Genomic DNA, 26,580 nt, shown 5'->3' on the forward strand with positions numbered 1-26,580 from the left:
CTTGATCCACAGCTAAGGATTTTAAGTGTTATGATAGTGTATATATTAAATCAGCAATAAAAATCCAAATGTTCAAGCAACTAAGCACCTTTCTTCCCCAAACAAATATTTGTCATAGTATTTCTTGTATCTCCTTTAACTAGACTCAGAGACTCCACACATTTTCATTTCACTCACACTGTGGCTTCTGGCTTATCAAGAATTGTGGCCAATGCAAAGTATGGCTCAAGTTTTCTGCTGAGATGCTCAAGCCATTCCCTGAAGGAGACTGGTCTGTCCTGGTAGGAGCTGAAAAACATTAAGTGGCCTAAAAGCTCTTTTTGGCTATTCAGTTGCAAACAGCAAAAAACATATACAGATACCCTCCAAGATTCATCTTTTCAAAGTGATCTTCCAGTTACTTCCACCTAATAACAATTACTTAAAAATAATTTAATATCAGTTGTGGTTTACACACAAAAGAAGCTATTATCTTTTCTGTTAATGAAGCACAATGAACTGATTCAAAATCAGTGCATGATATTCTATATCTATACTATGAATATTAATCAAAATACATTGTTAGCATTGCATAACTGATTCTATTATTTGCCAAATTCCTTCGGATATTAAATGTGTCTTCCTTTGAATTCAGATAAAACCCAATCAAAAATATTTTATTGATAATGCATTTACAGATACTCAAAAGGTTACATGTCTAAAGTAATAATTTACCATGGTCTACAAGTTGTCTGACTGGAAAGGGAATATTTTAACTAATGCAAAATTTAAAATGTAATAAAGAGTATACTCTATTTTTCTCAAAAAATTTAATTGCAGAGTTATTTACAGGAGATGAACATAAACAATACATAAACCAATTGAAAGAGGCAGCTTCATAAAAGAGCCATGGGGCAAAATAGTGAAGCACATTTTCTTACAATCAGCTGGAGGTGAGCAGAGAACCATGAAAAAAGAATAACTCAAGAATAAAACAATTCTCAAATATGTCTTCAAAGTAACGAATAACATTCTGGTAAAGAAGATATTACTGAGAAGCAAGAAATTATTGTAGCAATGAAACAACATACTGTACATTCAATTTAGGTATCCTGCATGCTACTAAATAGAATTTATCAAAAGAACCATAAAAGCATGAGAAAGAGAATTACATAAAATAGTTTAATTCTAGTGAAGTGTAGCTTTGTACAGATGGTGAATATTTGGCACTCAGTTCATCCTCATTGTTGATATGACTTCTTATGTATATATATATTTATATATATTTATATATACTTTTAATGATAACTAAAGAGCTAATTTCCTGGTTCTAACATTCCTTGAAATTCTATAGGAGGCATTTAATTTAGTCCTTAGGCCACACTTGAATATTTTGGCATGTCATGTGGTAAATGAAAGTATGAGTTTTGTCTCTGCACAGAAAATCCTGCACAGTCATAGTGGCTTTTTTTTCAGGAAAGAACAGTTCTAGAGCGGTATAAGTCAGACTACTTGGAAGGGGAAATTTGTTAATTCCAAAAATTAAGTGGACTAAAGAATACAAACATGCTGAGCCCTTTTAAAATGAGATGGCCATACTATTAAACCTCCAAAATGTAAATCAAAGCATGGATATGAGCATGTGGATTCCACAGGTAATTATAAATAAAGCTAATAATTCTTTGTGAAGACTGTAGTCAGAGACTTGAAGCTACCAAAAACCACTCTGTTTGACTGTGACCTACTTGAAAGGAAGCAATATATCCTACAAAACAATTATGCACTAGCTAATTCTCACAATAAGTCCTTTCAACCTCAATGGGACTTGCTGAGTCAGACATTTATCTGAATTATACTGGTCCACATCTGACATTTTGCTCTGACTTCAGTGAAGTTTCTCAGGGTTGATTTAATATAACTGAGATCAGAATTTAGCCCAAAGCTCTACAGTAATTCATCTCACAAATGTGAATTTTTTATGACAGTTCAGCTTTAAGAATGGAAATGCTGATGTGTTGAATGAAAGAAGAATAAGGGAAGGAGATGAAAAATTCTCACTAACAGGCTGTATTGGTGATAATGACCATGTCTTCAGATAAACCTCCCGCTCATTTCGTGCTTAGTGAAAATATTGGTGTTTTTTTATTAAAGAAGTAAAGAATCCTCTCCAACAAAACCAACTTAAAAAAATAGCTGCTTGGGCCTAATGAAAGAGAGACCTAAACAGCCAGCTGATGAAAACTGTGTTTGCTCAGTTAACTTCTGTGTAGACATACTGATCTATGTTACCTAGGAGTCTGACTTCTGTTTTAGTAATGGATGGTAATGGGAGAAACACCCTTGTGTGGGAAGGTGGAACTGTGAACATGCAGTCTTTCCCTGTGATCATCATTTATGAAATGCAATACACAGTTAATAAGAAGGGTTCTGGAAGATGCTTTTTGGATATAATGAGTGCATGGCCTCTTGCAGCCATTAGAATTTTATTTCATTAAGAGGAGCTGAATCAGCCTAAATATTCTGGCCAAATTCTCTTTTGGGCAAGTTTCCATTTCAATTTCAGTTTTATACTTGCTGTCCTGAACAGCCTATTATGCAGTTAAACAGCTGCAGCATTACACCATAGAGGTGACTGCATTTCAGAGATAAGTTGAGCAATTTTTGTGCATACAGAGGGCTTAATTCTTGCTTTTAGTCTGTGTGTGCATACAAGTATGCCACAAAATAGCTGTTCCCAAAATATTGTCCCTGGAGGTGGACACAAATAGTGGCAGCTGGGCCATGGCACTGCATTCAACAGTTCACCTGACAGACTCGCCGGTGCTGTGGCTATGCTGCAGGAAAGTGGCACGGTCTACATGAACGTGTGAGGGCTGGCTGTGGTTCCTGGGTCCAACTGTCTGGAAACCATTACACTGAAAAATAGATATATATATATATGCATATGTCCCCCTTCTATTATCTACAGTACAAAACGGCTGCCTCTAATCTGCCCCTCCTGCCAGCACCGAGAGAGGTTTCCCATTGCTCTTGCATACAAGAACCCTTAGGGTTAGCGCTGCATCTCAGGAAAGAGCAATTGCCTGAACCCCAGCACAATACTTCTGCCCAAGCGCTGTGCTCCACTTCGCCCCTCGTCTTAGCTCGCCTGCAGAGCGTGAAGGGGGCAAGAAGAGGGCGCTGGGCGGGTAGGTGCCCCATGCAGGCTGCTTTTGTAGCACGCGCCCCAGACCCTTCTCCCCTGCTAGGGGAGCAAGGGGGGCACTGGCGAGGGGAAGACTTGCTGAGGTCTCCCATGGAGAAGGCTCCAGCTCCGGGTGCCAAGAGCCACCGTGCCAGCCCCAGCAAGGGCTCTCCTGCCTCTCCCTGTGCTGCATTCCCAGGGATGCTCCCTTCACCACAGCCACCCTCACTGCCCTCACGGGCACACAGGAGCAAAGCTTGTTCTGAAAACATAATCTGACACTTTTCTTTCCTCATCTAAATTCTGGAGGGGCAATACTAAGCGTTGCCGGCACATGGGCTGCCTGCGGGGTCACTGCTTCCCCGTGCCAACTGCAGCCTGGCCTCGGGTTTGCATGCCAGCTAATAAAGTGCTTTGAGATCCTTCTGGATGAAAGGCACTATATGAATATAAGTGTCGACCTGCCATATGCCAGGAAGCACTCGCCAAGCGTTGCAGGATTTGCTGATGTTCCTCGCCTATGCCGCAGTTTGCCAGTGATGCCGCTCCACCGTAATCTGCTATGGGAACAGCAGGCAGGGGTGACGGCACCTCGCATTGAAGCTCTCAGTGAGATACTCAGACCCCTGCTTTACAAGGTTTCATAGCTTTTCGGCACGTGCCACCCGGCAGTTGGAGCTAACAGACCAAATTCAGCCCCAAATTAGCCTGCAGGAACCAGCACTCGATGGGTCAGATGCCGGCGCATCCCTGGCACCGGCGCCAGTGCTGCGGCGCTGATGAGGAGGTCGAAGCAGCTGGCTGGGCACCGTGGTTTGATGCACACGGCTCCGGTGGGCGCCAGGCGCTGCAGACGAGGCGGGAACGGGGCCCATGCCGGTGGTGTCCCATGGAGCGGTGGCAGTGGTGGCGGCGGCCCAGGGGCAGGACCGGCCCGGGGAGTGAGGGCCCGCCGAGGAGTACTGCTGGCGCAGGGTCCCAGCAGGTCACTTACAGCACCGGACCACTTCGTCATAAATTCTTTCCCTTTCAAAACCACCAAATGATTCCCTCACTTTCGAGTATAAGCAGTGCTAAGGAAGTAAAAACTGGAGCAGTAATTTACTGATACAGCAGGAGATAGGCTTATTTTAAAACAAATAATTTGCATCGTATGAAATGTTTTACGTATATGAAATCCACACCCCTTCCTATGCATGCTTTAATTCCGTCCAAACTCATCTCAGATCTAACAAGTAACAAGGTTTAAGCATGAACCAAAACGTAATTTTTTGGTATTAAACTGTACAATATTGGTCTCTACACCCTGCCAAAGGCCGTTCCGATCAGGTCGATAAGAAATAATAAAATGCTTCATAACATACTTCACCAACTTACAATGAATTTCAAATCTAAAAAAATATACAAAGCAAAAATAAGTACGGCAAATATCACAGATTTTACCAGTCAGGTCTTTTTCTTTATTTGAAATTTTCATAATTCTGTTTACTATACTTGTGTTTTACAGGCAATGAAGAAATGAACAGAAGCTTTCTAGAATTTTCATCCTTTAAAATAAATTTTAGTCCAATTAGCATTCAATTAAATAAGAGAATATTTTGTTATATCCAGCTGTTCTGTGTAGATGTACAGCATGAAGTCTCTAAATAAAAAGTATTTCACTTTCTGTCTTTGTGTTTATTTACGTTCCTCCTGCATTGGTTTTGTAATTGAATTTTATTTTTATGATGTGGGGTCAGATTGCAATTGATCTGTTCATGTGTTTATTAAGATACTACGTGCTGTGTTTCTTATGTCAGGAACTGAAGTGATTTGACTTTGATTTATTTGCAACACAAGTATGATAAACATAATGTCGTTTTTCTAAACTAACTGAATGTACAATATGTAGATAGAAATGACTTAATTGCCTTTAATGATAGAATGTTACCTGTACAAGAATTTACTATATTGCACTTCAAAATGTAACATGCACAGATAACATATTATCAGATTTTTCAGTAGGCATCTAGTTTACTTTCGATTCTTCTTTTTTTGGAACAAAGGTGGAACAAACAGGAATCAGAGCTATCCAAAAACTTATACTGAACATTTTCGAATTATGGCATGGGAAAGGTAAAATAAAGAGTTGGTGTCATTCATGCAGGCCTACTTTAGCCTGAGAACATCCAAAGAATTGTAAAATATCAAAAATCTATCGAAATATAATGCTAAAATTATAGATTTTTGCGGACTGCTCCAAGTCAGCATTATAACATAAACTGGGATCTAAGCTTATCAGCTGTAATCTGTTTCTCTTTACAATTTGTCTTTACAAAGTCTGAATACTGGCAGGGTCAAATACAACTTGTCTTAATCACATGACCTGTCACTGCAGGTGAGGGTTTTCAAGCAAGTAAGTCAAATGTGATTTCTCCTAGAAGTATACAGGGAAATTAGATAAAATAACTGTAAATAAATAAATAAATTAATTAATTAATTAATTTATTTATTTATTTGTAGGGATGTTTGTATGTGTGTGTCTATTTTAAACTTCCAAAATCGAGGAAAGACACTGGCTTTAGTTTTATGTGGATATTTCTAATTAGCAGCTCCACTTTAAATAAGATATCACTTTTCAAGACTAAAGACGCCAATGTCTGCAAATACATTTGTATTTAAAATAGTACAACAAATACAGGAAGTAGCATCAATATTGTATACTACCCAGGATTCAACTCTTTCCTTAATAGAAAATGCCTTGAAAACACCAGGGATGGGAAATATAATGTTTTCATTTATAGAAGAATATTTCAGGGATTTTTTTCTCTTTTTTTTTTGCATTTTTGAAGGATATACATTCGTCTTGGTTTTTGCTTCCAAATATAGTTTAAGGCTATTTGGTAAAGTATATACCAGATATCAGGCTCAATTTACAGGGTTTTCTCCTCGCAGAAACTTCTCAAAACTTCAGCTCTAAAGATTCATATCTTGAAGCTAAACATGCTTTATCAGCTATGCTCCAAAGACAGAATTCATGCTTAACACTACACACTGTAGAAAAAAGAGAAGGAAAAAGAAAAAAACCCCTCAGATTTGAAGCAATGTCAGATCTGCATAACCTATGATACTTCACGTTTTCACTCATCTGTCAGGCTGCAGGGTGCATGGGACACAGATTTAAAGTGCTCATCAGGTGAAGAACCAAAGTGCTAGAGTATAATTAAATAGCTGTTCTGCCTATGGCTAAGTACATTGCATTTGTTAAAGCAGGTAAACAGGAAATGTATCAGTTGGGACTGTCTGTCTCACTGTGTTGACATGGTTTTGACCTAAAGGAGTATTCAGAACCTTGGAATCGGGGTCTGTGAGTTACTTATCTTATTGCGTCTTCACCTGAAGACTTCTAAGTGCAGGGATGCTCAGTTGCCTCTGGAAGGTAGGTGAAGTGGAATAATTCTATCTTAATTCATTTTAAATTAAAGCCTCTTGACTACGGTAATTACCACTTTTCTCTTCTGATAATGAGTGGCTTGAAAATACATTATTTTCCTTATATTCCATGTCTGGAAATCACTTATCTCTCGAGTCATGTTTTTTATGTCTGAAGCAAGCAAGAAGCTTATTCTTGCTATAACTGATACTGCATAGAAAAATAGTTCTAAAAAAAATACAACTGTAAACCACAGTTCACCTTTACCTTAACATAACCATTTAAACTTAGATATACTTACCACTCACATTCATATTTCTTAAACTGGTTACAACATCACAACTGGCATTTTAAACAAGCAAGATTTTTTTCTCAAGGATACCCTGGAAACTCAATTGATATAACATTTTGAAGAGTTTGAAATATTACATGTAGCGCAGCTCTTGAAATAAAAGAGAGAAGGTTTATAAAATAAATATTAACACATAAAAGAACTGTTAAAAATGCAATGAGTGTTCCAAAGGAGTAAGTATAACTTTTTCTTTACACATCTTGCTACAGAAGATCTAACTTTTTAAGGCTTCCATTTTCCTTTCACCCATCAGTCAAGTCCTCTTGCATTACAATTTTGCTTAGGTTTCAGAATGTCGTTATACTGCTAGCAGCAAACGTTTCTCACTGGGCATTTCCAACATCACAAGACTTCTATGCTTCTTGGTTTCTGATGAACTTTGGAGTTTTAGTGGCTGGATATCCCTGTTCATCTCCAGAAACTTGACATGACATGAGAGGCCTAATGTTATTTGGCAATAACAAAGATGAGCAGAGTGGCAGAGCACATGGGCAAATATTTTAGCTGGGTTCAAGGAAAAGAAACTGGAGGTCAGAGAGATAAATGGATTCTTTCTTTCCTGCTCTTTACATTTGTAGCACCTTCTACTTGGATTAGCTAATGCCTCTAGTGAATGGTGAGATGCACCCATTTACAGTTTGTTATTCTTATCCCTAATTATCACACATTTTATAAAAATATAAATAACAAAAAAGTAAGCTGGGTTCCATCTCAAGAGGTGTTTCTTGTTGTCCTCTGAGAATATATTGGATAAGTCAGGTCTCAACAAGCCCTATCCATTGTAGCTGATTGTAAGTCAGACAATAAATACAAAAGAAGTTGTTCTTGCAATGAGCTCAGCAAATTCTGAGGAAATCAAAAGCATTCCACTGTGCTTATGGCACAAAGAACACAATAGCAAGGGCATATTTAGTGGAGAGAATGAGACAAAAATTACCAGGTAAGTGACAAACTGTACAAGCATTTTGTTTAAAAAAGAAACTCTGCAGCATTCTGTCTTTAAAGCCGGGTTTGAGCCTCTGGGATATAGATCTCGATGCTGTCTGCACGCTCTGTGGCTGAATTCTGCCGGAAAGAGGCTGCTCTCTTAGCAGCCATTAGCCGTCTTCTAGCTTCTTGTCGCTGTCTGTCGGGTAGGTCCAGAGATTTTTCTCTTGTGATAGGGAATTTTCCTTTTGGGGGCTTCTTTGGTACAGGAGGAGGAACCTTTCTTTCTTCCTGCAATAGGGCATTGAAATTGAAAGGTGAACTGCATGTGGAAAATACCATCTGCAGAATGTGCAAATTAAAGACATGAAAAACACTAGTTGCATACATCAGGCATGCTCAACTTGCACTCTAAAATCAGCTGATTAATGGATTACATGAATCACTATCCATTCTGGGGACACTGATGAAAACCTGTTATTTCAGCAGTCATTACAAATTCAGTTGGACTGTATTTCTGCAGTCCCGTGCTTTACAAAGACTACTACACTTCCTTTTACTCTCTTTGCAGGTACTCTACACATGCAGTCTGTGTACCTCACTTTCATATGAATCCATTTAATTTTAGCTGACACATTATTACATTCATTATGAACAGAAATGCAGACTGGCTTGCCAATAAGAACTCAGCACATCTGTGTAGTCTGATCAAGTGAAAAGACTGTCTAAGATTAGCAGGACAGGATTTTTAATTAAATTAATCATACCGAATTTAGTCTCAGCTGGATATGAGATAGCAGCTGTGTATACTTGTCTATTAGTTTAGTCTCCTCTCTGAATTGCTAAATGGAAACATGCAAACACCAACCAGAGAGAGGAGAACATGGGGCTAATTGTTCTACTTGCCAGCCTAGACTATTTTTAAGAAAATCATATTGAAGAATTATCAGACTATACGGTAAGAGTCAATATATTAGAGTACCAAACAAGCTGTAAATAACTTCTGCAAGTTTTAAATCAAGAACTGTTCTGAAGTATGAAATTGGTATTTTCCTCCATTTCCTTCAATCCAGAGATTGTGAAATACCATATAAGGACCTTAAGAAGATTTTCAGGATCACAGAATTATGTAATAATTTAGGTTGGAAAGGACCTCCAAAGGTGACCTGATACAACCTCCCATTCAGAGTAGGGCCCATTTGAAATTAGATCCAAATTTGAAGTTAAAGCAGGTTGTCTGAAGTCATACTTAATACTTGACTGAGTATCTCAAAAGACAGAGATTCCACAACTTCACATTTACTATCACATACCATTCTGCCAGTGAACTTTCTAAAGTGACAGAAATAGTCAGGATTATGGGGTGCTAGCTGTGGAGAATACAGTTAATCTGACCCACTACAGGTTATTAATGATAAAAAATAAAACTGAAGGGCCTACGGCTTGCAGAATTTTTATTATTTGGGGATTTTTTTGAAAGTAATTCTGAATCTACTAGCAAAATACTTTAGCCAAGACTAGAAGAAAAAGTTTTATGACAACATAGTTCTACATTCTCAATGGCAGCAGTGCAGCACCCTAAGATGAGACACATTTGCTGTTCTCCATGAAAGTCAGCTCTTCCAGTCATTATTTTCTGTTTGCTATTTTCAGGCAAGAACATAGGGGTTCTATTCCCTTTGTCCCATCCCTCCTCCACTTTTTTTCTACTTTTCTTTGTTTTCCTCTTGGGAACATCACTGTTCCTGTCACTGTAATAATTTCTTACTTCCAGTTGTCACCAGTCAGCAAGAGTTGCAAACCCACCATCCGTCAACCAGTTGGCTGAAAATTAAAATCCAAGAGGAGCATGAAGGAATGAAAGAGTTGTCAAGATGTCTCCTAATTCCTCCCAAACCAGACAAGTATCCACCTGAGGCCAAGGGTACTGACACAAAGCAAATGCTGTCTTCATTTTACTGATACAATAATCAGCAAGGACAGTGGGATAATTAAGGGGAGGGATGCAGCTCTAGGAAGGGGAAAGGCAGTTACAGAATTACACTGATTTGTGGACAATTTTCCACTTGTGTTGCAAGTGTCATGGCCAGAGTGTATCCTGGGTTGTGGAGTTGCAGCACAGAGATGCAGGCAGGGTGCAGTCAGAAGAGTGCCAGCCAGAAGTACTTCTTGTCCCACAGACTTTCACAGGCCAAACTTTTGTCTGAGCAACCCAATGTTTTGTCACATGTTTTTATCTTACTCTTGTTCTAGTATCAGTTATTTCTTGCAGGCAGGATTAAAGACTTGGTGCCGAGCTTTAAGCTGCTCCAAATGTGGCAGCATGCTGGAGATGACCTTGGTTGAATTCTCAGGCTATTTTCCTCAATCTGAATTAATCAGAACAGATTTCAGTTGTGGCTCTTATAATTTGAATCCAAATAATTTGAACAAAAGTGGTTAGGGAGCACACTGACAGGACTTAGCAAAATCCATTTCATTTGTTTTACAGTTCAGCTCAACCTTCTTAAAAAAAAAAAATCTTATGTCTGATGAAGGATTACGTATTGCCAGTTAGATACTTTCTATCTTTGGTTTGGAAACCTATCATGTTTTACTATTGGATTTAACACAAGGAGACTACAGAACTACAAACAGAAAGTAAATGGAACTGTCCATGGTCTGCTTACCTTCCTTTCAGGTGATTCTATTATTTTCCATTCATTGAGTTTCAACTGGTGCAGTTCATCGAACTTCATGCTGACATCTTCAATTGAGAGCTGCAATAAGTCCCAGAATCCTGCTAGGTCCTGGGAAGTTGGTCTCGGCATGGCACTCGGGTCCTGCCACATACACAAAGGAGAAAATATGAATAGACCACGAGACTTTAAACAATGTGCTTTGAGGCAGGAAAGGAACTGCAGCAGATTAGAGTGCTGCACCATGCTAAGGCTTACATGCATTTTACAGCAGGGAGCTGTGACTGGAAACTTGTGCCTCCTACACAGCCCAAATATAAATGAGTTAGATGTCATATGCTAGCCTTTCTGAATCCTTGCAGCATGGGAAGTTCCTTAACACCATATGCTGGGCTGACCTGCATTTCTAAAATGTAGCAAGCTGGCAGCCTATGTCTGCTGATTATTACGGGGAAGGGGAACGTGCTTTGTATTCTAGCCAGTGTGAAGTCTTTCTGGTTAAAAATTACATACGGGATAGCTGAGTAGAAGAAGAAATAACACTATAAAGTACTTGCCAGTTTATGCCAAGTTCAATGTTTATATTGTCTTAGGTTTTCAAATTTGTGTGTAAGGCATAAAGTTTTAATTACAGAATGCTGAATTTTTGTCCTCCATAGGGTCAGATCACGCTCAGGAACTGGACATTTACTATCCCCAAATATTGCAATTAGGTGGCACTATGTGCAAAAGACTTAATGGAGCAAATATTAATGGTAGCAATTTAGGAAAACTACCCTTCATTTATCTGTTAACCTGCACGGCACAAGGTAAAAATTACATTAAGAGAGTATTATACAGACTCTTAACCCTTTGTATTATAGACATTAGTTCTAGTTCAAGAACATAGGTTTGTCACTTTAAAAAATATCCCATCTGTGAAGATGATGGGAAAAAGTTTCTTCCCTTTCAAGGCAGGAAGAAATATTTAAGATGGTCTACGCCATGGAGCTGGGAGAGATGGAGTTGAACCCACTTAGGCCAACAAGATCTCCCCTTCCTGGGCAACAGCTGATTAGTTTATTATACAAGAAATGAACGCTGAAGCAAGGTTCTGTGCCCCATATTTTAGGAATTAGGGGACAGAGGATTTCAGATTGTGAAGCCCAACCCCACATAAATCTGGGAGAGATGCAAATCAGTATTTCTACTGAATTCCTCCCTTGAATTCCACATTCCTAGGTGTCTTACACTAGGAATTGCTACTTAAGAACATAACTTGGGTTTGCAAATGCCACTGTGGGAGTTGAGTGCCTGAATTTAGGCATGACAACATACAGCGTCAGCCATATACAATTCCTTTGCCCATTCCTTTGGGAACCTAGGCCAAGAACAACAGCCTAAAAGCCTATCCACTTGGAAGTCCTACTTTGCTAGAAGAAAGTCTCCTTTTTATAGGGACCTTTGGGGACTTAACAGAACTGCCCATGTAGATTGTAACAAACTTCTGGGAAACATGATAAAACTCCAGATTACTATTCACTGAAAATGAGTAAATTGGGTAGATCCCAATTTACTCCAAAGCCATTTACAACCTATGTCAGTGGCATTAGTTACCCTACAAAGGTCAGTATTGTGGGCTTCCGCAACTGACTCCCTCTTTGAAATTTGTCAGGAGAGACCCACAGCAATATATCTTGTATTGCAATCTGTTCTCTCCAGCCTGGTATCATCAGTCCCTCTCCCCAGTTTCCTCTAAAGAGCCACAAAATGATGCCACTCATTAAAATGCCATTCCCTTCTGAATCAAGGGTAATTTCTCTTCTGTACCTTTGCACTCCCCGCGTCGCTCGTCCCTGCTGCAGGATAGCACAGCTCCAGCACAGCTGCTGCGTGAGGCGTGTGTCTTACGTTATCTGGACACAAGAGGGCTGCCTCCTGCTGCTATCGCTTGTGTATCAATAGCCCACAGTCACACTGCTAAACACTAGTAAAAATGATTACTATTAAAGCTAGTTAAGTTTTGGAAAGATTGGTTTAAATCAGGTTCTTTTCAGAATCTGCTCATTCATATGGAATTCAGCTTTGCAGCCCTCCTTCTGAAGGAAGCCTAAAGCAAAATCAGAAAGTACCTAGCTGACACTCACGTTGCTCTCTTTTTGCCTACAACCGTGACATATTGAGTGATGATCTCACACGGGCTGAGCAGGATCTGTGCTGACTAGAGTATGGAGGAGGACACCTCAAAGAAAAAACAGGGTGTTACAAGAGGTAATGTGAATAATTCAGGAGGGAGTAGTTATTAACCAGTGATTTTTTTTTTCTAGCAGTTACTGGGAGCACTGTACTGCAGGAGATACCAGGCCAGATTCTCAGAAAAACTTCTGTGAAGCTGACAGTGTTCTGAATTTACCCTGACTGAGAATCTTTGGTAAGAGATCTAAACCAAGAGCATAATCAAATGTGCTCCTTAAAGTTCCCATAACCCTTTCTGAAAGTCTATGAGTGATAGGTGAATTCCTTGGTTAAATTTCAGTTTGAGTAGCTACATCCATCTTCCTGAACCCTTGCTGCATTTTGAATTGGCTGAAGGAGACACCATTATTTTCTGTCCTACATTTATGTTTATCCTTGCCGAATACTGTTAGAGAAGCGCTGCATTGTACCCCTATGCATGTTTTCCAGTAGGGGAATGCAGTAACTGGCTGATAGTTGGCCGAGTTCCCATTGAGTACAGAGATGTTGCGTTAGGAGCATATGGATTGCCTGCCGTAGATATGTGTTTAGTGAATATTTAGCAACAAACCCCGCCATTAAGCATAAGAAGAAAAGCCATGAAACATGAATGAGCTAAAAGCCCTGTTCTGCAGTTGCTGCTTTCTGTAGCTTCTGTTGCTGGTTTAACATTAATGAGGCTGAAGAATATTCACAGCCTAAATGGTAAGAATGGGATAAAGCTGCTGTTATGGAGTTCAAAGGTTTATTATACAAATAAGGACGAGAGAAATAAAATCTTGCCAGTTCTTTGGTCATCTTGCCTGCAAAATTGTGGATTTCTCCCTTGTGTTTCTATTGCTTTTGCAGTAATGAACTTCTAAGCAGTCGATGGCTGTGCTGAATGGGAGCTGCTCTTGTTATTTCAGTAATGCTCTCAAACACAAGTGCTGGACCCACTTGAAGATAAATGAAGTGGAATGGAGGCTAGGCTCTCCTAATCTCAGTTTGCATAGCTTAATCAATCAGCTAATGGAAGGCACTTTGAAATTTTCAGTAACTTGTACACATTAATGAAGAGTTCCTTCTTTCACCACCACACAAATAAATGATAGTATACATGATATATTTGATATTACAAACATGGTCATCTCATGCTTGCCGGACTTTGTGTATTTCTTCAGTCATTCTGTCATGGTTATAAAAATTCTTGTTCTGACAAAGCCTTTGAAATAGATAATTGGATTCTTTCCTAATGAAGACTGTATATCTTATCATTTCCTATCAGAAGGTAGGACATTTTTGGCATGACTTTCTCAGTAATATTTGATTACAGTTTCAGGAATTCTAGATGCTTAACTTTACAGATGAAGTGTAACAAATCAGTCTCTACAGAATGAATGTTTTGCTTTAAAAAGTCATGTGGCAAATACTAACAAATAAGGAAATGTATCTAAGAAGACGTATAGGTCATGTCTGTTGTTATGCATGCAACAGAATTCAGCACTTTTAATATATGAGGTGTAGAAACAGTCAAAAGATGAAAGTTATACTTCATCTTCAAGTCAGCCAAAGAAAGTAGATGTTCTACCACTATCCTGAGTGAGAATTATGTTCTTCTATTGATTAATAACATCTTGCCACAATTTTCTTGTCACTGAGGGCTGCTGTCATTTTAATGAAGATGACATTTGAATTGAATTAGTCTCTAATGAACTTCCAGAACAATAACAGTAACTCTTACAAGTAATATACTGCATCTGTTCCTTTAGCCCTAGGATGTCTTGTATATAATTGTCAATACAAATTATGAAACCCAGTTTTATGAACGCTATGTATATTCCCATTTCCAAGATCAGTCCTATTTTCAGGTAGATAGAAAACTGGATCACGTATCATACTATTCTCCACTTACTGTAATTTGAGAAATTGCTCCAGTCTTATCAGAATGGTAGTTGCTATTCCAGATTGTTACAAAAATAAGCCATAATATTATGTCTCAGAAAACTTACATTTGTTCCCTTATATTTTTTCTTTAACCAATACAGCAAAAACGAAAAGACAAAACACACCTAAACTGAAATTACAAGTTTGCTTGATAAAAACTGTACTAACACCATACTTAAAGATTAAGTTAAAAAAAAAAAAAAGAGCAGTAAGACAAAAGTGGGACATGAAAATGACATTTCAGATGTTTGGATATATTACACTTTTGTTGCTGTTGTTGACTTCAAAGTAAAATGTTAATTTCTAAAATTTAAAGTTATTTTTTGTGGAATACTTAGGTATGAATAGCCTTAAACTCTTCAAGAATGGCCAGAGATGGTGACTTACCAGATTTTGCTGACAAAGCCAATAAAATTGCTGGAATTTCTGAGACATGAGGAGCTGAGCACTTCCAACAGCACTTCGGATCTTACCTAGGACTGAGCACACAGACAGGTTATTACTAATGTCTGTAAATGCAAAATGCCAGCTGAAGAAAACACGTAGCTGAATTTACAGCTTATTTTATAAGAGAAGTAAATATTCATTTATGCTTTTTGAGCTCATATATAAAAAATAATTTTAAGGAAGATAGAGATATAGGAAAGCTCTGTGGCACTTTATCCTTTGGCAATAGTAAATGATATATTAATAACTCAGAATAACAGCCTATCTTTGCTTAAGAAATTAGAAATATTCAAGGGCATATATACAGCTAGCTAAAGTGGGCATTTATACATATATTTTTGAGAACAATCTTAAAGTCCAAAGTAAATGACCAAAAGAAAGCTTAGTGATAAGCATTACCATTCTGAATGTTTTCTTAGCAAATGCATTAATCCTGATCTGACAAAGAACTTAACTGCAAACAGTTCAGTAGGTCTGCTGACATCAAAAACTACTGAGTTATCACCAAAAACTTCATAGTCCACCAGTTTTTCTTGACTTATCTCCTAAGCACTATCAGGCACAAATAACAAAGATAACTTTACTCCACAGATGCCATACAGGAGCATCATTAATTATCATGTTCCTGTAAGATTATCATTTTATTTTTCAGATGGTATCATAAACCTATTTATAAAGAAATTCTCTTTATATAAAGTCCTAAATTACCATTGCACAATATCCTGTTAAGATCATCATTAATGCTTTATTTATCTGAATCCATAAAGACATTTTCTACATGCATTATGGATATACAACAAAAGCAAAAAAAAGGAAATTGGATCTAGATGTGTTCATGTAAACTGAAAGCCATTGAAATACTCTTGCCCTGAGAACCAGGTAGGCCCTTCAGGATAGAATCCTGTTCCCTCTGAAGTCAAAGGGAGTTTTCAAAGTACCTTGGATCAAATCTTCTGGTTCTGCAATCACAAATGACTTCACTCAGTTGTGTGGATGATCCCTGGAAGAACTCTCTTTATCCTATCTGTACTAGGATTAAGGTTAATATCTTAAACTATAGCATATAGTACTCCTACCATAATGACAGTCTCCTCAGAGGATTCATGTCTTTGAGACATGTCTTGGCACCCCCAGTGGGAGCTGCAGGTCATCTACTCTGGAAAATGCATAAAGACCTAAGCACAGGAGCTGCAGCACAGTGGGACACAAGCATGTGCTCCAGGACTTTGCTCAGTCATGATCAAACAGCATGGTCTGTTGGGCTTTCCCCCTGTCATTGTGCTTGACATTTCCAGTGTGCATAAGCACTGGGGAAAGGGAGCATATTCTTTTTACTTGACTGCTTCCAAGAGTCAGCAGTCTAATCAAAATTTCTATATGCTTGCTCTATAGCTAATGAAAACAAATAGTCAGCTCACTCATGGTGGGCAGTTTATTTTGATTGAGATGAATCTCTTTCTGGAGATGACTATTTCTTTCTATTGACCAGAGAGCTTAAGAGGACTGGTTAGAAAAGTAACTCCTCCTAGACACTCACATTTGCCAGGATAAATACCCTACTTTGTTAGGTAGCAATGTATGTTCCTAGATCAAATTACACATCCTTCCCTATGCTGAAAAAGCAACATCTTAAAAAGCACTATAGGCTGGGTTTTCAATGGAAGACTGAGTTTCTCCTGAGTATTCCCAGATCTTTAAATAGTGTTTGTAGGCAAAGCTGGATGGAGATGCAGGTGTAGGGGTGGGACAGAAAATCTGACATCTTTCAAACTCAAACAGCCTCATCATTTGAGGAGACCAAATTGATAATTCAAACAGGACCCAAAGGGTGGAATGAAACCATATTACAGGAAAACTAAACTGCAACATGTGATATAGAAAACATTAAACTCCAGCAAGGCACAACATTTTGTTGTTTTTAGAATAAGAGGTGACTGGATGGCATGTGAAAAAATATTTTGATAATAGGCATTATGCTTTAATTTTGCTTTATCTAGACCAGTGAGACCTCTGCCTAACCACAGGAAGCAAGAGATAGTTTGGAAGTTTTAGGCTCCAATTCTGTGAAAACACACATGCTTCTCTAAGTTTAAATGCATGTATAAATTTGTAAAGCTGTGATTCTCAAACTCTATTCTATTTTCTGTTAGACAAGCAGTTTACAGCTGCACCACAAAACTAAATTAAACAGTACTACATATACCTAATTCATCAGTCCCTTGTGGCATCCATTTGTGAAAGGGTTAAGTGGTTCAGGGCTGCATGAATAATTCACTGGAGTTTTGTTTTTGTTTTGTCAGTCAACTAAAATAAACATTTTAATTGGTTTGGGGTTTCTGATCACCAAAACCCTCACTTTCCTCTATGGAATTTTTGACATATGAAAAGCAACATTTTGGGTGTTAGAAAACCAACATGCAAAAACCTGAACAAAAAGGAAATGTTTCATTTGATATGAAACAAATTGCTTTAATTTGTTTTTCAGCATTTTTTAACAAACACGAAGACAAACAAGCTTGGATTCTCCTTCCCTTTGATGCTTTGTAGCTCAGGGCATAAGACAAACTCCAGATGTAGGGTCAGAGTTCCTTCCTTGCCAAGATGAGGAATTTTGCTATAGTAGGTCTCCCTGACATCTTCTTGCTGAAGCTATTCCACACTATATTCAACTATTTACTGGACAGAAAGAGAATGAAATATGCTGATGAACCATAGGCCAATGGCTACAGTGCTTGTCTGATAAGGAATAAATTTTGGTTTTAGTTTCCTCCATCTAATTGTACAGCTCACAGCTGAAATGCGTAATCTGAGAAAAGGACATCCTGCCTGGCCCTATTACAGAACTGATGTTTTCTAGTGAATCTCTCACCCAACACCCCCCTACCCCCAAATAAGTGTTCGTTTGATCTTCATTGTCCTGAAGGATCAACAAGCACCCATGATTTAAAACCCAGGCAGACCAGACAAGATTTAGGCACTGGCAGTGCAGCATTTTGGTGTGATACACGTGAACTGTGGATGTTAGACACAGTGGTCCTGTGCTACTCATGTGTGTCACCAAGTTGAGCTATATGCCAAAGATTCCTCACCAGAAATTACAGAAGCAACCTAGTGCTAGGTGACTCCTGTGTCTTCCGAAGAAGCTCCAAGGTTCCCCATCCCACCTGAGCATAAGACCCCCAGACTGAAAGGTGTGCCTGTGACTCTCACAGACATCACTGGAACTGCCTGAAGTTGTCAGCCTGGATCAGGTTGCTCAGGGCCTTATTCCACTCAAGTTTTGGAAATCCCCAAGGGCAGACAAACCACAGCCTTTCAGGGCAGCCTGTTCCAGTGTTCGACCACCCTCATGCTGAGGATTTTTTTTCTTCTGTCCAGCTGGCATTTCCCTTGCTACAACCTGTGCCCGTTACCTCTTGTCCTTTCAGTGTGCACCTCTGAGAACAGCCTGGCTCCACCTTCTTGGTATTCACTCACTAGGCAGTGGCAAACTGTAATTAGATCCCCTATTAGCGTCTTTTTCCCCAGGCGAAACAAACCTTGTTCCCTCAGTGCTAGTGTACATATGGCAATTTTAAACAACTTGCAGAGCTAGGGCCCAGTTGCCAGGAATATTAGATCAAAGAAGCCTATAGCAGTTCTTAAAAATGGCTCTAATAGTAGTGAATACACACATATAATTACAGGCCTACCATTTACTAAAGATCTCCCAAATCTATTTCCTTTTCAATAACTAAATCAGACTTAATAAAACATAGATGTTAGAATCTCTCATATTCATGCCACTCTACTTTACTGTAATTAAATTAAAGTATTAAAACACTTCAATTCATAATCTTTAGCACACTACTAATAGACAACCAAACCCTTGTTATTAATTTCATGCATTGGGGAATTATTCTGATGAGTGCAGATTGATTATCTCCATGAAAGAATGATGAGCGTTGGAGACTGGAGAGATTGAGATGTTTGCTTGTAAATAAATGATGATAAAATCAACCTGTTCACATAAATATATATAAATTCCATATAATTCATCTATCCCTTCACCCCCCATTAAGATAATGTTATCTTTACTTGAAAGTCAGGAAAGAGTGACACAACCATAATTCTGCTCCCTGAAGCATACGAAACATTCAGTTTTTGTTGTGTGGTCCTGTAAGGCTTCTCCTTTGAGGACATACCAGACTTAGACCATGACTTCAGTAGAAGCAGGCTCAGGATTTAGTCTCTGGTTAGAGATTGTGCAAGTTCCTTGTTACAACATGCGCAGTTAATGCAATGGTGTTTCCCCTGCAATAAGCATATTTTAAGATTGGAAATTATAGGTATATATGTTCTATTGCTTGAGAAGTGCTACAAAATCATTCAGATGAATATGGCTTTATATCCCAGAGACAGAAGGGGAAAAATTAGATCTATTTTGAAGAAACCAAGATCATAGTCTGATGCTGTAACTCTATTTTTGACAGGTTAAGAGCTTTGTTCAGTTGTGCCACTACTGTACCAGAGATGAGAAACTGCTAAGAATCAATCTGTGTTTGATCATTTTTGTTTCCCTAGCATTCATTACTGTTTATTTAGCTGATGTGCCTGTATTAATGTTCATTCATCTTTAGCAATTTTTTATTTAATTTAATTCTAATTTTAAAATTTTCATTTCATTTCATCTCATTCAATTATTTCATTTTTTCTATAATTGTAAATAAATTGTTCCATACACAATACAGAGAACATATGCCTGGAAAAAATCTTCAAGCTGTCATTTAGTTCATCCTCCTATCTCATACCAGAGTATGTAAACCAGATATTTGTCTAATCTCTTAACCTCCTAAATTAGTAATCTTTGGTCTGAAATATGTGCCTTTTTTTACAAAACATAAGCATAATAATAAATGTATAATGTTTAGAGTGAGACAATATTTTTGGACAGCACAGCTACCTATTAGCGGTGTTCTATAAGTATAAAATGTATCTATTTTTCAAGATAAACTGTACAGTCTTTGGAATGGTATTGCTCAGACTATAAAATGTGCGTGTTAATATGCCAATATACATCATACATACATTGTACATGCCAAAGACGTGATTTAGAAATGTGAGAATTTCCTTTAATAGAAGTCAGTGAGAATATTTAAAAGGCAGGATTTTATAAAGCATGGCATGATTTATAAAACAAATGAAGCACACTAGAGAGTCCTGATTGTACACCAAAACTTTTTAGCTTTTTTTAACTTCACATCAATTTTAAGATTTTAAACCTGCAGCTTTCAAGCTATTGAGATACTTGCAAACGACAAATTTCCACAGTATTAATCTTAGGGTCTGTTATCACAACAGTAGGGCAATGGGATCAAAGTGAGATTCAAATGCGAACAAACTGAAACTCTATGTAGATTGACTTTTTACTTAAATGGAGCTAGGTCAAAAAGGAGAAAAGCTGAGCAGAACAATTCAAATACTAAGAAGGATTCTTAGTTTCCACATTATGAGACCGTCTCTTACTGACTTTAAAAACTGTTTCAAGGAGATGAAGACATTCTCTAGTCATTTACAACACTCCAGATGTAAATTACAACAGTTCCTGGAGGACAGAGTTGTGAAAAACATAAGGAAAATTAGGTAAGTAAGTGATAGAATAACCTGCATTTGGTCAACCACCTAAGAAAGCTTTTATGGATGATAAATTGATGAATATGCCAAAATAAATCAGTTATGAGGTGTTGTTTTTCTTTTTCCCCCAAAGTATGGAAAATTTAACTGTACATTTTCTGTTACTGTTTGCATGTGTCATTAAATCCCTTGTAGCACATTGGAAATAGCAGCCAGAGGTTTAGCAAGGAAAAGCCAGGTATCCATGAAATGAAGGGCTAAGGAGAGAGAAGGGTGATATTTTGTGCTCTCTCTCTAATGCCTTTTCTACACTAGAGCTCACTTTACCTCAATAGGTGCAGCTATGCCAGCAGAGCTCCTAACAAAGATGCAGAAGATACCAGTAAAACAACCCTTTTGCTGGTATAGCTCATACTGGGCTTAAAGACTCCGTTCTAACAAAGGGAAATTTTTTGCAAGCATCAGTGCATATCTACTGTTAGATTTTGACACGAGAGTAAAGTCTGTTTTCTGTTTGATTGCATACTGAAATATTTCTGAAAAAATGCATGGCATTCAGGAGCCCACAATGACCTCAGCTCCTCCTGCTTCTCTCTGCCAAATCTACAAGCCCTGGGCAGCGACTGACGCCTGCAGCAGCGATTCCTCTCTGGGCTGACCTGCTCCCCTCCTTACTGCTCCCGGCATGCAGCACATCTCAGCAGAGCTCACCAGCTGCACAGTCCTGGCCCTCTTTGTCTTCCGTAGCTTTGCGATAATCAGGAGCGTTTTTCTTATCATCACCTACACATCACTAATAGCCAAATATAATTTCCAGGGTGCAAAACTGAAACTACCCTTGAGAAACATGTATCTTTGCCTGGAGGTACTCTGCTAGTGCAAATGATCAGATGACTGGGAACAGCTACTGTCATATATATACATACATACATACATACATACATACATATGTTATAATAAACATTGAGAACACAAATAACTGCCCACATAAACAATATATGAAATTTACAGAGACCCAAAAATACAATTCATGGCCACTGACCAAATAAATAAATTCTGCAAAAAGAAAGAGAGAGAGGTTATTTTTGCTGCAATGATTATTCTCTGCTTTTCAAAGACCTGATAAGTGAAGTTCTTAAAACAACATTATGGGAGAGAAGCTACAGTGAAAGAAAAAATCAATTCAGCAATCAGATGGCTTTCTGTGATCTCAAGGCTATTGTGCTAACACACAAAATGAAATTGCTTTCTAAAATGCAGTTCTATTTTAACTCTTCCTATGATTAAAACAAAATATAAATGGTAGCATAAAGATGGTCTTCTATGAGATGCAAAGCTATATTTGTTCTTGAGGTATAATTAATATAACCTGGCTTAAAATAAATGATTCAGCACTAATAATGACAGTCCAAATGTGCAAACTTTGTTGTGAAGTGCTTTGGGAGCAGTAGCTCCTGCTGGAAAATGGGAAAATACATTCAGTTGTTTCTGGCTCAGGCATTTGCGAATATTTTTTCAGGGAACTGTCAAATGCTTAAATATGTCAAAATACATTTCATGCTGGGGTATCATTAAATCTCATTTCTTGTGGATACACACCTTTCAACCACCATGGCTCAAATGGGGGATACAAAAATGTGTCAAAGACTCAACAGGAAAAAAGATATGCACACAGAAATCTTAAAACACTGTGAAGCTCATTCTCTCCATAAAAATAATTCTTTGATAACTTATTTTTTCCTGACGTAAGTTATGGGATACCTTTTCAAAGATAATGCAATTTGGAAATGATTTGAGGAATATTTCTTGAAGTGAGACACATGAAATCGACAAGTGGAAATATGAGTGTCATTTTTGACAATCATCTGAAGACAAAAATCTGATTTTGTCTGTGCTATATAGATCTACACTAAGATATTAGGGAGGTACCAAACACAGGTAACAAACTTTTTGTGGTTAGTTTAAAAAGCAAACTGCAAGGACCATTTTAGTCGTGTTTAAGTATATATAAGGGAACTGTTTTCTCTTTTTCTCTTACAGAGTAGAGTCAGTCTGCAAATGGGGAAACATAAAATCCTCATATTTCCATTTTGTTTTCTCTCTGAAATTATTTTAGGTTAAAATGGTCTCTCTAGGTCCAAATAGTAATAAAAATGATTGAAGTCCAATGTGTCTTCATGTCCTCTGTACAATTGTCGAAAACTATTCTCCTAATTGCTGCCTCCCTGTGGGCTAAGGGGTTTTACACTATTTCTAGACTGCTAGAGCATAGCTACACATAGGAGGAGGGAAGGTGGTTCTGCACCTATGAATTGGTAGTCATCTAAAACCACCTTCTCCAAGTTTTACTGACATAATACAAAGTCAGCTTCATATGCCAGAGAGTAACTGTGTCTACAACTGAGGAAAGAGTACTGACATGAGAGTATTTCTACTGCTCATTTCATTGGATTGGAGATTAGATTAGAGCTGTGGGAGAGGAAAGACTTGCAGAGAAAGGAGGTGGGAGAGGTCCTCACATTGCCCGAGGACTCCTCATTGGCCTCCTAGAGAAAGAGAGGAGCTGTCTGGCTATGTATTTCCCCACTTTTCTCCCTAATAATTTTACTCTTGCCAAGGAGACTATAGTCTTGCCCATTGGAACGTTGCTTCAGATCACAATCACTGGTGTGCCCACATCAATAAAAGGCAGTCTGGGAATCTGACACTTTGGGATACTTAATGATGGCAAAGAAATGTCAATATTCAGGAGTACAAAGATTTGGGGAATCGAAAAATAGATTTATAAGATATATAAGAAGTATTAAAAAATAACCATTATGAAAGAAGGCTGGGGAACCCTAACACACTCTAAGCAAAGCACAGTATTTTATTATAGGTACTTTAACAGCCCCTAGGAGAGCACTAAATACTTCATAGTATCAATACAAAAAGAAAATTCTCAGCTCAAATCTGTCATGATGAAAATTATTACAAAACTCCAAACTCTGGAAAGCAATGGAGTTTGGAGAAATAAAAACAGCCTTATATCCCCCACTCCACCCCAAACCCTATGTTTTAACTTGGAAAAGACTTGTGCCCAACACAGTGGAGAAATATGACTGCAAAATGAAAATGATGAAGCAAAAATGTAGACATTCTTTCTCCCCAAAAGATCAATGCAAGAAACAGAAATTGGCCTGTTAGTCATCATGCAGGCCTGGCCCAAGACCTGAGGGTAGAACATAAACAAGAAGTCGTTGAGGGGGAAGAAGACAATCAGGAAAAAATGTTCAGAGCTGTTGTGTGAGATTTGTGAAATGTAGGAAAAGATGTTAGTAAGAAAACTTAATATGAACTAATTTCTGATCTGAGGAAACTGAGGTTGAGGAAATATTTCAGATCAGTGGGGACTGAAATATTTATAAAACTGAGACTGAAGAACAGGGATAATTGACCTCAGAAGGAATCACAGGGAGCTGGCTACTGAGTGCTAGGACCACTTTGATATATTACTGTCATTAGTGCTGGCTTGGATCTTGTTCCAAAATAGTCTACATTATTTTTCATTTTATCCCATCATTCCTTTCAAGGTGTCCACATGAAGTAAGAGAATAATAATGATTCTTGACAAAATTATAGTAAGAAAATGCAGCTGAACTATCTATGACTTCACCTGTCTGTGTAACTGCAGAAGTGCTTTAACTACTATTTTTGCCTATCCTTTCCATTAGTCTAATGAACCCTTTATGTTAGGCAGAAGTGCCTGTAAAGGAAAGGAAAAAATTCCAAAAATAGTTGTTCCAAGTAGGAGGCAAATTCTTAGGATTTAGGAAGACAACCAAAAAACGTTTACACAGGACCACCTAGTACACTCTGGCAAAGGATCAGGCACTAGAGTCATAGAAGTTGGTGGGAAGATTGTGTCAGAGATGAAGCTACAGATCTGTAGCTATTGCACCATCTGAGCCATATTTAGCACCAGACTCTGATCCTGCACTTGACTTTATACAGATGGCTCCTTAACTACTTCCATAAAACCTCACTCTGGCAAAGTCCTGCTTGCACAATCTATTACAGGAGAGGAGTCTTCTATCTAATGGTCCTGTAGAGTGTCTTTGGTACTGCAAAATGAGTAAGGAAATACTACAGACCACAACTTCATCCTAACAGATTTCCCATTTTAACAGACATCTATAAAAAAGATACTGAAATGTTCTTACTTTCTTCAGAAAGATCATTTTCTTCTGCCTCTCGTTCCATTTCTTTACACCATCCTTCCATCCTCTTAGTTTCAGTATGTAGTAACTTCATAAACCAAGATCCATCCCGTCGACAAGGAGACATTCGACCAGTTTCTACTGTCTCAATGGCTGGCTCTAGCCAGGGTTCTGGTGGTGGAAGATTTGAGGTGTCAACCGGGGTCCTATAATCTTCTCTGTAACTGAAGAGTCCCTGTGTCCGTACAGTTCTCACTGCACTGTACTGAGTAGGAGTGCTGGGCTCTGAGTGCTGCTGGAATGATGAGCCAAACTGAAGTCCCTTGTCCTCCATGGTTATGTGTCCTGGAAAGCCCTCCAGTTCCAGGTCAGCCTGGACAGCTGCTGTTACACTGTTTGAGCGCTTAAATCGTCCATGTCTTAGTGATGAGGGAAGGAAAAAAAGAGATTAAAAAATATAAATACATATGTGATTATACAGGGGCACAGAATAATGTTTCAGTGAATGAATTCTGGTTTTCCCCTTGAACTTTAGGCTAATTTTTTTCTCTTGTGCTTATTTCACTAAAATAAGACAGTGAGTAACAACAGAGGGGGAAAAAACAAATGCATGGGGTTATAGTGGCATTATTGATTTGAGCAAAAATACAAAGGAAAATCATTTAAATTATCTCTTGCAGCAAATATTGATTTGTTCTCATACTATAAAATACTGTGTATCATTGCTAACTGAAATGGAAATAACTAGCAGGACTGCAGAGTTATATCTCCTGATGGAGGACTATTAAATACATGTATAAAAAAAGTCAAATATTAAGGATCATACTCAGATGAAATACGAAAATCTTCTAAGTTAAGACTGTTGCGAATTCTTTAATAACAGAAAAATAAAAAGAAAGATAGTAGCACCAGGTTTAAGAGGTGTTTTTCCTGCTTCATAGAATGATGATTAAGTGTTGATTTTCTATTGTGATATGCCACTGAATAATGACATTTTAGAAAAGCTTTATGTTAAAAAGTTATATAGAGAGACAAAGATTGTTCGTGAAATCTTTTCATATCTAGGCTTATTGGTTCAAATTACTGCCAGTCAATGGTGGTAAAAAGCAAATAGCAGCTAGATACTGTCAGTTAGCTACTGTGAAATTAGATAATAGTTCCAGTTCAGTACTCAATGGACAGTGTCTGCCAGGGATAACTTGTAGGTTAGTACATTGGCCAGCAGTTTTATCAAAGTAGATAAGGATTGGCCAAGTGTAAAAGCTCATTCTGTGTTAGGGTGAAGGTACCCTGGCTTACATCCTGTCCTTTATATCCTCTTGCAAGAACTATAGAAGCCTGTCAGCGCAAGGGGTCCTATAGAAGGAACCATATTCCAATATCTTTCTCCTTGCATTTGTTCTATAAATAATGAAAGGATATTATTAATCCAATTAAAACTTTCACTTTCTTCCCTCCAATTAAAGCCTGGAAATCTGACTAAATATTAAGGGACCACTAAATAATCTCTGCAAATTTTACCAAATCACCAGCACACATATAACAAATTTGACTTTGTGAATGATTTGGAAGCAGCACTTGCAAGATGTTTGGTATTAATTCTTTCTATAAACATGCTTTGTTTTATGAAAGACTACAGATTTTTGTAT

General features: G+C 38.0%; 1 protein-coding gene across 1 annotated transcript in view; it reads right to left on the reverse strand.

The window, feature by feature from the left end:
* Positions 1-7,926: 7,926 nt before the first annotated feature.
* DLGAP2 (DLG associated protein 2) overlaps positions 7,927-26,580 on the reverse strand; it is a 467,774-nt gene continuing 449,120 nt past the window's right edge. The window contains exons 11-14 of the mRNA XM_067294229.1: positions 24,935-25,350; positions 15,060-15,151; positions 10,524-10,676; positions 7,927-8,145 (exon numbers count right to left, since the gene is read on the reverse strand). Of these exons, the coding sequence (XP_067150330.1) occupies positions 7,927-8,145; positions 10,524-10,676; positions 15,060-15,151; positions 24,935-25,350 (880 nt within the window). The remainder of the gene's footprint in view (positions 8,146-10,523; positions 10,677-15,059; positions 15,152-24,934; positions 25,351-26,580) is intronic.

This window comes from Apteryx mantelli, chromosome 3 (assembly GCF_036417845.1).
Source record: "Apteryx mantelli isolate bAptMan1 chromosome 3, bAptMan1.hap1, whole genome shotgun sequence".
In the NCBI taxonomy this organism is placed as follows: Eukaryota; Metazoa; Chordata; class Aves; order Apterygiformes; family Apterygidae; genus Apteryx; species Apteryx mantelli.